This window comes from Pempheris klunzingeri, chromosome 21 (assembly GCF_042242105.1).
Source record: "Pempheris klunzingeri isolate RE-2024b chromosome 21, fPemKlu1.hap1, whole genome shotgun sequence".
Taxonomy (NCBI): Eukaryota; Metazoa; Chordata; class Actinopteri; order Acropomatiformes; family Pempheridae; genus Pempheris; species Pempheris klunzingeri.
In genome coordinates, this window is record NC_092032.1 from 21,189,423 (window position 1) to 21,201,957 (window position 12,535).

General features: G+C 40.4%; 1 protein-coding gene across 1 annotated transcript in view; it reads right to left on the reverse strand.

Moving 5' to 3' along the window:
- Positions 1–1,037: 1,037 nt before the first annotated feature.
- The window catches only part of dipk1c (divergent protein kinase domain 1C), a 36,577-nt gene continuing 25,079 nt past the window's right edge, over positions 1,038–12,535 (reverse strand). The window contains exons 5-8 of the mRNA XM_070853084.1: positions 11,141–11,453; positions 7,390–7,554; positions 3,013–3,087; positions 1,038–2,177 (exon numbers count right to left, since the gene is read on the reverse strand). Coding sequence (XP_070709185.1) covers positions 1,941–2,177; positions 3,013–3,087; positions 7,390–7,554; positions 11,141–11,453 — 790 coding nt within the window. The 3' untranslated portion in view covers positions 1,038–1,940. The remainder of the gene's footprint in view (positions 2,178–3,012; positions 3,088–7,389; positions 7,555–11,140; positions 11,454–12,535) is intronic.

Below are 12,535 nucleotides of genomic sequence, written 5' to 3' on the forward strand. Positions count from 1 at the left end.
TCCAGAAGCCCACAGTCCCACAGAGGCTGTTTAGTCGCTACACATCTACGGTACAATTAAGACTTACAGATTCACTGACGATATCACAGCACTCGTTATCCAGTCCGTCAGACATGAACGTGAACCGTGTGCGACCTCGGGGCGGACGGTCAAAAAGGTCTGTTTACAGTTTGTGGTTTGCAGGATTTGGAGGAAAGTTGGGCTCCGGGTAGAGAAGTAACTCTACCGTCACTAGACTGTGCAAGATCCTGTCTTTGGTTTGGTCCTGATGATGTTTGGAGTTCGACCATTTTGATTTTTCTCTTTTGATTTTTTAAAAAAAACTCCAGTTTATCCGACAAATTCTTTCCAATTTTCATCAGTTTGGTGTGTTGAACAAAGTCCTTTTCTGGAGCACACCACAATTGCTGGCAAAAATTGGTAGATCCACGTTAGTGCGGCCTAAACTGCATATTGTTCAATTACAAGTTCACAAAAACTTGTTGGTTCACTTTTTTCCTCCTTGTACGGAGCCCTTAAAGTCTCAGACAGCTGCTATCAGCCTCTGGCCTTGTAGATTATTGATCCAGATTAAAAAACACTTAGAGTACCAAATCTAGAAGGCAGCAGCTCTGACGTCTTTCTGTTAGAGACTGAATGTTCTTCTGACGGTCAGCAACTTTTTCTGTCATTTACATAAACAAACTCACTGATTGTATTCAGTCAGTGCAGCGTCACATTACACTGTATTTACATTCATGGTTCTACTATCAAGGATCAGATGTGCTGAATGAAGATATACTGTATTTTATGGGAGATGAAACTGTTTAGTGGCAGTTTAACTGTGGCAGTTTCAGTCAAAAATATGAGTCATCTGCTTTAAAAAACCCAAATTGCTCCGAATGCTTAAGGCCTAAAAAGTGACCAACGAAGCCATTAGTCATTAATTTACCTATTAATTGATATAATTAGTGAATAATACATTTACTACATTACACACTGTGACGTCTTGTCTGCAGCTTTTCTAACATTTACATGTTTGCGTTTGTAATGACTGAGTTTTTTTTTAAATCTCACTGAGGCTAACTGGACAAGTAAAGGAAGAAATAATCAGAGAGGATCCATAATCTCTTCCTCTGATGAGAAGACACTTAAGGTATTGTCCCACTCAGTCTCCTGGTCCCGGATGCGTCTACATCCCAAGTGGTTCACATCAATAGTTTACAGAAACATCTGGAAACACACTGACGTCTGTGGATCTCATGCGGAAACTGGGACAGAAAATCTATTTTTGATTAACTCCCAAAGTGTTCAACCATTATTCTGCTTCGACACGTACGTAGATGAAATGGGTGAGTCATTTTTGTTCCTCCATTACTGTCAGCAGAGGTAGTAACGGAGCCAAATCGACACCTGTGGTGAAAGAGTGAACCAGCAGGATGGGATGCAGCACTGACGACGATGATGGTGATCAAGTCTGGATCAAAGTCGGGGTTCCAGTTCGTCCCAGAGGTGTTGGATTGAGGCCGAGGCTCTGCACAGGTCAGTCCTCCATACCTAGCTGGGCAAAACTATTTCTTCATGGAGCTGCTTTGTGCATGAAGGCTTTTTCAAGTTGGAACAACAAAGAGACAAACACTAACTTCTAACTCAAACGTTTCCCTTCACCATGAGTGTGTTCAGTCAGGGGTGTCCACATACTGTTGGCCACATCGTACATCTTTATAGTTCATGTTAGACCAAATATAATCCAGACTATGTCCCACAAATGGGTTTAAGGAAGCTAAAGCCTGTAATATTTGGATTCTGATCCTTCTTGAGCTGATTGAAACGTCCTCCTGGTGGCTCAAACTGCGGCTCTGGACCTGAGGAATTAGCCGCCGGACTAATTGTTTCCCATTAAGCAGCGAGTAAATGAATGTCTGTGGTTTCTCCTTCGTACCGTCGATCCTCACTTCTCCTCAGAAGTTCAGTGCCGTGTGGGCGTGGCCTTTCCCCTCCCAGGCCCCTCCTCCCTCAGCTGAAGCCCCTCCCTCCTGGAGGAGGCGGGTCAGGATGTTGAGGAGACGCTGATGGACCCTCCTGCCCTGACCTGCCTGTCCTCCTCCTCCTCCTCCTCCTCCTCCTCCATCCTCCTCTTTCTCCTCCACACCTCCTCCTGTCTCTGAACACTCCTGCACTGCTCGCTGAAGCTCCACCTGTTCAAAAACAGGAAAAGACCAAAAACTCAACCATGAAAACTTCCACAAACACTTTCACACTGTTCCTGAAACTCTTTAACCCACTGAACTTCATATTTACTTCATATTAGAAGTATGTACACTTGTCTGCTGACTCAGTCTACCTCGTCCACTGGGCTTCTCCTCTGTTGCTCTTCCTGAGGTTCCTATAACTGTTTTTTGTGGAGTTTTTTCCTTTTCGGACTTTAAACTGTGAAGATAGGAGGTTTGATTTGTTGTACAGATTGGGAATCCCACTCTGACAGATGTGGGACTTTCGTGGTGTTGGAGTGAAAGTGACTTAATAAACAAGCCTGATAAAGTAAATCTGCAAGTTTGTCCACAGCTCAGATTTTTTTGTTTCTTTATTAATAATCTGATAATTGAATTGATATCTGGGCAGCCTCGACTGAATTTCATTGTTGAGCAGAGGATGATTTTCTCATTAAATGTAAAGTACTTTAGTTAATGATTGTCATCTATTATATCTAGAATTTATAACTTCTGGTGTCACTGAAAATGTTTAAATGTATTGTGTGTTGTTTTTGTTTGCCTGGCTGCTCTCCTCATGGCTACGTCACTATTCTTTACTTGTTGTTATTTGGTTATTTTCATCTAAACTTGTTCTGTTAAGCACTTTTAAAGGTGCTTTACAAATAACATTATTATTAACATTATTGTCTATTACTCTTGGATTCATATGAGAAATAATTTCAAAAATGGAATGAAAAAGTCTAATACAACAGAGAGCTTAAATCTAGATAAAAAACATAAATAAATACCAAATTAAAATGTAGAATAAAAAGCATCCTACCTGCAGAGGGAGTCCTGCTTTGGCCCCAAGCAGCGTGGGAGAAAACCACGGCCTGAAGATCTTCTCACAGATCACCTGCAGAGAAGAAGGGGAAGGAAGAAGAAGAGAGAGGATTGAAGAAGTGGGGAAAAAAGGCAGAGGAAATGAAATGGGAGGAAGAAGAAGAAAAGAAGGAGCACAGAAGACGGGAATGAGTGGAGAGAGAGGAAAGAAAAAGAAAGACGAGACAACACAGAACAGAAGAGAAAAATATAAAGAAAAAGAGGGATGAAGATGAGAGAGATGAAAGGAAAGAGGTAGTGGAAGGAAGGTGAGGGCAAACGCAGTAAAGACAAAGAAAAAAGAGGAGAGGAATGAACAAAGAGAAGAAGAGATAGAAAGGGAAGGAGGAGAGAGCAGTTAAATGAGAGATGAAATGAAATGAAGTGAGGGACAGAAAGAGGTAGAGGAGGAAGAGGAAAGTAAAGAGGAGGTGAGGAAAGAGATGGTGAGCACGTAGAGAGAGGACAAGAAAGGAAAAAAGAAAACGACAAAAGGTAAACGATCCTGAGCAGGATGCTTTTCTTTCTCCGTCACTATGCAGATGACGCCTCGCTTTTCATTAACAAACAACACACACACACACACAGTCATAACGACAATGCCTCCTTTCTCTGAGATGATTGACAGGCGGGGGGTCAGCAGAGGTCGTGTTCAGGTGACACCTGTGGAGCCTCAGATGGACCAATAGGACAGCAGCGTGTCATCGCTGTGTCATCAACACCTTCTGTCCTCTCTTCTTCTCACATAATTTTACTTTACATCTTTTTCTACTCACCCTTTTCTTAAAAATCTTCCATTCAACGTCTTTTGTTCTCTTTTTCTGGTGGATCCGCTCTGATATTTTGTCTTTATCCAGTTAGTTTTAAGATTTTTAAATTGTTTGAAATACATAGATGCTCCAAAAGCTAAAGACGAGATCTACCAATTTAATTTTTATTTCCTTTAGTTTTCATAACAATAATAATAACTTCCCCTTTTTTCCATCTTTTGTCACATCAGCTAATATCTTTGTTCTTTTCCGCTTTTCCTTTTATTTTAATTGCTTTCTATTTTCCTCTTCTATTTTCTTTCCCCCCTTTCCTCATCATCTCTCCTTTCTTCTTCCCCGATAACAATATTTTGTCCTCTTTTCTTGTTTTATTTGCTTATTGTCTTGCATCTCATTTCTTCTTTTCCCATTTTCCCGTCTTCTAGCAACCTGCAAGTACAACTGTCTGCTATCACGGATGTGTTTTTGCTTTGTTAGAAGCAAACGTTTCCGTTTCCGTAGTCTGACTACGTGTTTGTGCATCTCATCCCGTCATCACCCCTGAAAAACATTTTCCCTCCGTCTCATATTCACACATTCTCCTCCGATGAATGCAGGTATCGCCTATCATATGACATGTGATACAGGAGCCGGCAGGGTGATGAGAGTCTGTCCCGGCGTTGTCATGGTAATGACGGCGGTGACGGTGATGTCCGGCTTGGCTTTTGTGTCCCAGGTATTTCCTCCGACGCTCAACAGGCCGACGGCCTCAAGCTACTGTTGATGTTTCACGTAGTCTCAACGGAAGAGACGCCGAACGAAGATTAGTACTATTATTATTATTATTATTATCATTATCATTATCATTATTGTCTTTATTATTATTATTATTATTATCATTATTGTCTTTATTATTATTATTATCATATTGCCATTATTATTATCATTATTGCCTTTATTATTATTATTATTAATTATTTATTATTATTATCATCATTATTATTATTATTATTATTATTATTATTATTATTATTATCATTATTGTCTTTATTATTATTATTATTATTATTATCATTATTATTATTATCATTATTGTCTTTATTATTATTATTATTTATTTATTATTATTATTATCATTATTGTCTTTATTATTATTATTAATTATTTATTATTATTATTATCATTATTATTATTATAACGATGAACACAATAATGAAAATGAGCGATATGTTGTTACATTAATAGTCAGGATTAGCAGCGTTATTGATAATATTGTGTAATAGTGTGAAAGTCAGTACTTTCTGTAGTGATTTAACAATCTGATGAGGCAGCACTGATTAAAATGGGATCTACTGACAAATTAGATTAATATATTTATTATTAGTAGTATTATATTTATAATATATACCATATTTAAACTATATTAACTATATTTATAATCATAAATTGTTGCTAAAGCCTCTATAATATTAATGTGTTAAATTTAATAGTTACGATCTGAACTTTGCTCACACAAAACACAACGTACAGATTAATAATAAAATAAATAAAACTAAACTATGAAGCCTAATTAGAAAATATATATTTCAAATATGTACAAATGTAATTTCACAGTTTATAGATTTCTGTATTTAAACAATGAAGTAAAGTCGGCAGAGTGGAAATGTAACTTATTTCACATTTGAGGAATTAAACTGGCACTCAATACAGGAAGCAACAATCAGTTCATTAGAACTATAATCAATGATTGATTTAATCTTAGTTTTGATATAAAATGATCTGATTTAGCTTCAGTCAATGATGACACATTATTCCCCTTTCCTTTTATTCCACTTTCTATTTTCTTCTTTGGGCCTTTCTGTGTTTTCTTCTTATTCACATTATACACATTCATTTATTTTATATTATATTATATTATATTATATTATATATATTATATTATATATATTTCTCCATAATTAAAATGAGGACATACTTTAATATTTCCACAATGTTTTTAGCAATTTCTTTCAAAATAAAATAGACTCAAAGCTATAAAATTAACTTTCTACAGATTTTTAGGGCAAAAAGAAAGAAAGAAAGAAAAGAATCAATGAAAATGGATTAACAGCACATCCACTTCTTCTTCTTCTGGTGAAATATCTCCTGCGGTGGATTTAGAAACACGCCGTGGCCTCCTGTCCTCACATCAGTAATTATCATTCCAGACGGCGCTTTCTGCACACACGACGTATAATTAAATGTTGTGAAAGACGAATCGCCCAGTTTTCAGGGGCAGAACCCTGTAATTTATCAGCCGCCTCGTTACGGCAGCGTGAGTAATAACTCCTCCACAGGTAGCTGCTAATAGAAGAGTTCACCTGAGAATGTGGATGAGAATAATGTGAGTTAAATAACGGGCTCAGACACACGGAAACTACAGGACGGCAAAGGAAAATTAATAGATTCAAATCTGAAGTTTTGTTTTCTTATGTTTTTCAGTTTCTTTGAAAAATCAATTTACAAATGCATCCATGTTCTTTAATGATTAAAACTTCTTTACGACACTTTCCTCCTGATTTATGTCATTTAAACTACAAATTCATTACTGAAGTTAATTAGTCAAAGGTTGCTTACGTTTTATAAATTAAACTGATGGTTTGAAATCATAGTTCCTTTGACTTTAGACTTCTTTATTTATTTCTTTATTTTATCCCCCATAGGGGGAAATTTTCTTGTTACAGCAGCAACAATATAAACAGGGACAGTGAAAGAACAAAGCAATAGAAAAGACAAAAAATAGCAAATATAAATATAAATATAAATATAAATATAGATATAAATATATGGATTGTGATGAAATGAAATAAATATTTACACCATAGGATATTTATATATTGATTCTAAAAGTTTTGGAGCACCTGATAGAGAGAGTTATTAGAATCTAAAATAGATTTCATACAATAAAACAAATATTTAAAAAGAGATGTTCTGTGAATTTTATCTCATAAAGAAATAAATAAATTCAGTACTGCAGAAATAACTGAGTGGTTTATTTACTATATTCAGTCTGAATTCTTCCTATAAGGTGTTTTTATTAGAGACTTTAAACTTCACTCGTTTTACTTCTTTTGAAATGAAACTAAAACACTCTGAGTTATTTAACACGACTGCATTTACTTACTTTTAAGGTCATTTACTTCCAGTATTTCTCTTCTCTGCATGTTGTGGGGAAATACTGTAAATAAATACTTCACTACTTATATTTGATAGTTTTAGTAACTGCGGACTCTTTTAATAAAAAATAATATAATCAACAAATAAAAGATATTAGTATTATTATTATTATGGTTAAAGATAAAGAGCTGTTATTGTTGACTTTATGCATCAATAACTATAATTCTATAATATAATATGCTGTATTCTTTAATGGGACATTCTGCGTAATAAATACTTATAGGTAAGTATATTTTGATGCTTTTGGACTTTTACAAAAGTAAAGGACTTTTATTTTTACACTGATTTTACAGCTTTTAATTGATCATGACGTATTCTGCCACACACACACACACACACACACACCCACACACACCTGTGCTCAGGCTCACCTGCAGGTTGCTGTTCCTGCGGTGGGGGCTGCACCTGCGCTTGCTCAGGTTGCAGCGGGACGAGCAGTCGAAGAAGTTGCAGTCGTCGTCGCTGCTGCAGTTCTGGTCCAGGATGTCCCTCATCTTGGGCTCGAAGAACGCCATGTCCACGTCGATCGCCACCACCTGCAGGGGGCGCCACACACACGCTTGGGCCATCTCACCTGGACACTGAATATTCTGTGTGTGCAGTTTACCTTTGGTGGATCATTTACCATTTAATGATCAATTCACACCTTTAATTTAATCACTTTTATAGTCTATTAAACATTAAACATATCAGATGAATTTTAAAGGTAACAAATACTGATTTTAACGACACACAACTGTTTCAGGGCTTCAAATCGATCACTAAAGTGTCCAGATCAAGATTCAAGATCCGTTTGTCTGTTTTATGATCTACATGAATTCAAAATAAGATACTACAGTGCAATAAATATAATAAAAACAGAGAGTCCAGTGAAATAAATCGGAGCAGTTATAGATGAGCTAAAACTTTCCCTTCATCACTTCATCGTCATTCACCTGTGAACCAGACAGATTTTAACATCAGGTGTAATCAAAGTATTTAACCTTCTCTTTTTGTGCTACAGCCTCAATAGTCACTAAGTATTCTGAGGTCTCAGCTGACATTAACATTTTATTTCTCTTTTTTTGTCCAAATGTAGTGAAACATCTCTAAACCGAATACTGTCTCTGTACTTCATACCTGCGCTCACCTGTTGGATTTAACTCACCTGTCACTTGCTCTAATGGTGAAATCACACAAGAAACCACATTATTCACTTCAGTTAAGAGAAAGTCCCTGAGCACAGCTGACTGAAGGGGTCACCTTCCTGCTGTATTCCCACCTCTGACACCTGGAGATGCTCTGACACCTGGAGATGCTCTGACACCTGGAGATGCTCTGACACCTGGAGATGCTCTGACACCTGGAGATGCTCTGACACCTGGAGATACTCTGACACCTGGAGATACTCTGATACCTGGAGATGCTCTGACACCTGGAGATGCTCTGATACCTGGAGATGCTCTGATACCTGGAGATGCTCTGACACCTGGAGATACTCTGATACCTGGAGATGCTCTGACACCTGGAGATGCTCTGACACCTGGAGATAGTCTGACACCTGGAGATGCTCTGACACCTGGAGATGCTCTGACACCTGGAGATAGTCTGACACCTGGAGATGCTCTGACACCTGGAGATGCTCTGACACCTGGAGATGCTCTGACACCTGGAGATACTCTGACACCTGGAGATACTCTGATACCTGGAGATACTCTGACACCTGGAGATGCTCTGATACCTGGAGATGCTCTGATACCTGGAGATGCTCTGACACCTGGAGATGCTCTGACACCTGGAGATAGTCTGACACCTGGAGATGCTCTGACACCTGGAGATAGTCTGACACCTGGAGATGCTCTGACACCTGGAGATGCTCTGACACCTGGAGATAGTCTGACACCTGGAGATGCTCTGACACCTGGAGATGCTCTGACACCTGGAGATGCTCTGACACCTGGAGATGCTCTGACACCTGGAGATGCTCTGACACCTGGAGATGCTCTGACACCTGGAGATGCTCTGATACCTGGAGATGCTCTGATACCTGGAGATGCTCTGATACCTGGAGATGCTCTGACACCTGGAGATACTCTGACACCTGGAGATGCTCTGACACCTGGAGATGCTCTGACACCTGGAGATGCTCTGACACCTGGAGATGCTCTGACACCTGGAGATGCTCTGATACCTGGAGATGCTCTGCGTTATGTACACATACTGTGTGCTAATGTCCTGTCTGTTCTTCCAGTGGCTGCTGATGCTGCTGAGGTGAACTGAGGTGTTTGTTTACTGGACGTTTCACGCCGACCTGCCGGCAGGTGAGTCCTCAGCCCCTCAGGTGTGTCTGTGTTGTAACAGACACAGACTGCTGGAGTTCACAGCATGTGGTAAAAGAAGAAGGTAGAATAAATATATGAGGCTTTTAGAAACACAGTATGTTACTAAAGTCATTGTTGGTTTGAGTGTGAACGAACAGTTAAATCTGTTTCCTCTCAAAGACAGAAAACAATAATCCTGCTCAGATCAATAATCAGCCTCTGGTTTACTTGACGTGTGCTGGAGCCACAGATCGGCCTCGGCTCTGCTTGTTTTTATTATTAACGGCTCTTTTTTCAGGAGCGACGAGCCTGAAGTGTGAAAGATGAAACAGTTTGGGTGAAGCCCAGCACAGATCTGACAGGGCGCTGAATTAATGACAGTCTGTCTCAGTCTGCTGCGAAACCCAGAGAACATCTGATAACACTGAGAAAACAACTTTTGGAAAACACAGAGGGAAGAACGCTGCCTTCACCAGGCTTCATTTTTAGCACAGTGTTGGTATCAATACCAGAAATGAATAATAAGATATCAGCTTGATTAAAAAGTGACGATGTTTGGCTCCATCTCAAAGGAAACTCTGCATGCAGCCTTATTGGAGCTGAAGCTGTGTTTTATCAGACGTGGTCACATGGGGAGCGTCCTTTCGCTTTAATCTTTGGCTGAAATGAAGCCGTTCTGTGGTTTCATGTTTCCTCCAAGAACAACAGATATGGAGAGAAAATTCCTTTTGTGTTGGAAAACGTCACGCTACACTTTCCTCCTCATTTTGAAATCCAATATTCTCGTGTTTCATTAAAAAGTCTCTGAACGGTTTCTTCCTCGTACTAAAAACAACAGCAGTGGGCGTCTTGTTTTATTCTTTCAAGGCTGTTTGACAGTCTGCAGTCATGATGACGGGACCAAAGGAGAAGATGATGCAGCGTGAAACCGACAGTATGTGTCTGCTGTTTGTACTTTGTCTCACTCACTTATTTTAACCCCAGCAGCATCTTTCTGTAAACCTGAAGTTGTTTTTGTGGCTTGTGTGTTTTTTTTGCCCTGGGTTTCGTCTCCCAGGCTCCATCCTGTCGTCTCGTGGAGGCTGTTGGGAGGCTGTGGCTTGGAAAAAGTATTTCTACCTTCACCCCCCCCTCGTGTGCAGTTTTTGGGTAGAATAAATCACTAATGTTCATATTTCAGTTTGTATGGATGAGCAGTCTCATCACCGTCCATCTCACACAGCTTCTCTCATCAGGACAGTTTGTCAGCTGTCTCTCTGCTTCTGACTTTGTGTGACTCAGTTGACGTTTTAACATTCAAAGCAGGTTACAGTTTTCTCCAAAGGTTTCCACCAAGAAGTAAAGGACATGGAGTTCTCCTCCACCGTCCTGATCATGTGATCAGAAATACATGATCATGATCAGAAAGCATCAGGCGTCTGACAAGGAAACTAAATGTGCTTCAGTGCTTTAATAATGCAGAGATTTATGTCACAGGTGACCTTTTCCATCATAGATAGGTGTGTGTGTGTGTGTGTGTGTGTGTGTGTGTGTGTGTGTGTGTGTGTTGCTCTAGCTAACAGTGGATGCAGAGCAGCACATCTTCTGCTTTAAAAAGAAAAAACAGCATCTCTTAGAGACAAAACCCCCTCACGTAACCCACCATCCACTCTGATCTCCATCTCTCTCTCTCTCTAATAGCTTTTTAAAAACAGCATCCCTTTATCTCCGTGCTTCTGTTCTATTTATACCCATTATATTCTCAGAAAACATGAAGCTCTCTCAGACTTGCTTGGCGGTTTTCATTGTGAGCCCCTCTGGAGGAGAAGGTCACCAAACTCACCGTCAGGTCCTTCCTGATGGCAAAGTTCTCTGGTTTGATGTCACAGAGGTGCAGCTTGTGGGTGAAGTCGTTGTCGAAGTGCCACACCATGTCCAGAAAACTCAGCGCGATGCGGTGCACCATCTCCCTGGCGTTCCACCTCCCCCGGGCTCCGGCTTGGCCCTGACCCCCCTGCAGCCCGGGAACAGCCACCTCCTCCAGGGAGAAGATGTTCTGGTCCCAAGCGTGGCCGGCAGACAGGTACTCCACCGCGTAGAAGTGACCGCAGGAGCCCAACACCTTGGCCACGTGGGTGCTGAGGTCCTGCAGGACTCTGGAGGAGAAGATGAAGGCGCAGCAGAGTGAGTGTGAGTGTTCACAGATGTACAGTCCTTCCTGCCCAGCAGCTCAGTTTGAGCGTGACAAAAACTCATTCATGAAGTTTAAATACACAAAACATAAGACTACAGGTCCCAGAATGCATTGCAATACTGAACCTTCCTGTAGCGTCACAACGAGGTTTGTATTTGTGGTTCAGACTGAAACGTCTCAGCCGCTGCTGGATGGACTGAGGATCAATCTAAATCTGGATCCTGTGGCTTTTCCTCTCACGCCATCATCGGGTCAACGTGCTAACGTCGACAATAATTTGGTTTGTGACCGAATACCTGCAGAACTAACGACATTCCCATCAGCCCCTGCTGTGCTTTGTGTTCATTAGCAAACGTTAGCATGCTAACGCTTAGCAGAAGGCACCGCTGCAGACTCAGTCACTAACACTGGTCTGTTCATAGTAGCCATCCTGCCGTCACTGTGTGTCGTCCTGCTGCTTCAGGCTGCTCAGTGATGGAGGACAGTGGTACAGGACACACGGAGGGGGGGGGCAGATGCATTAAACTCTGTGTTCACGATTTAAACTATGTGGACGCATGAAAACAGAAGTTTTCTACAGGTCAGATAGAAGCGGCGGCATATACGAATCACACGCATTCCCCATTTTGTGTCTGCCTCTTCACCGTGCTGTTCATCTCAGGTAAAAGATACCACATAAATAGTCTCAACCCCCCCTGAAAACCATCCGTTTGCAGCTCTGGACCTCAAAGTGCAGAACAGCAAAGTGAGAGTTAAAGCAATTGTGTCTCAAGAGCTTTTCTCCCTCACAGCTGTGATGATTTACAGCTGCTGCATCACCAATAACTCACCTGCACCTGTAAAGCATCATCAGTGTGAAGCCATCGTCACACACAGCGATCATTTAACACACTGCTTCACAACCAGGATCAGATGAACAGATCATTAACTGATCACTGATGATACAAGTTGAGTTTAAATGTGAGTGACATGTTACAGACCACAAAATAACGGCTGACGGGATAATAAATCTCTCGGTAACGATGGAACAGGTGAGTTTTTGGT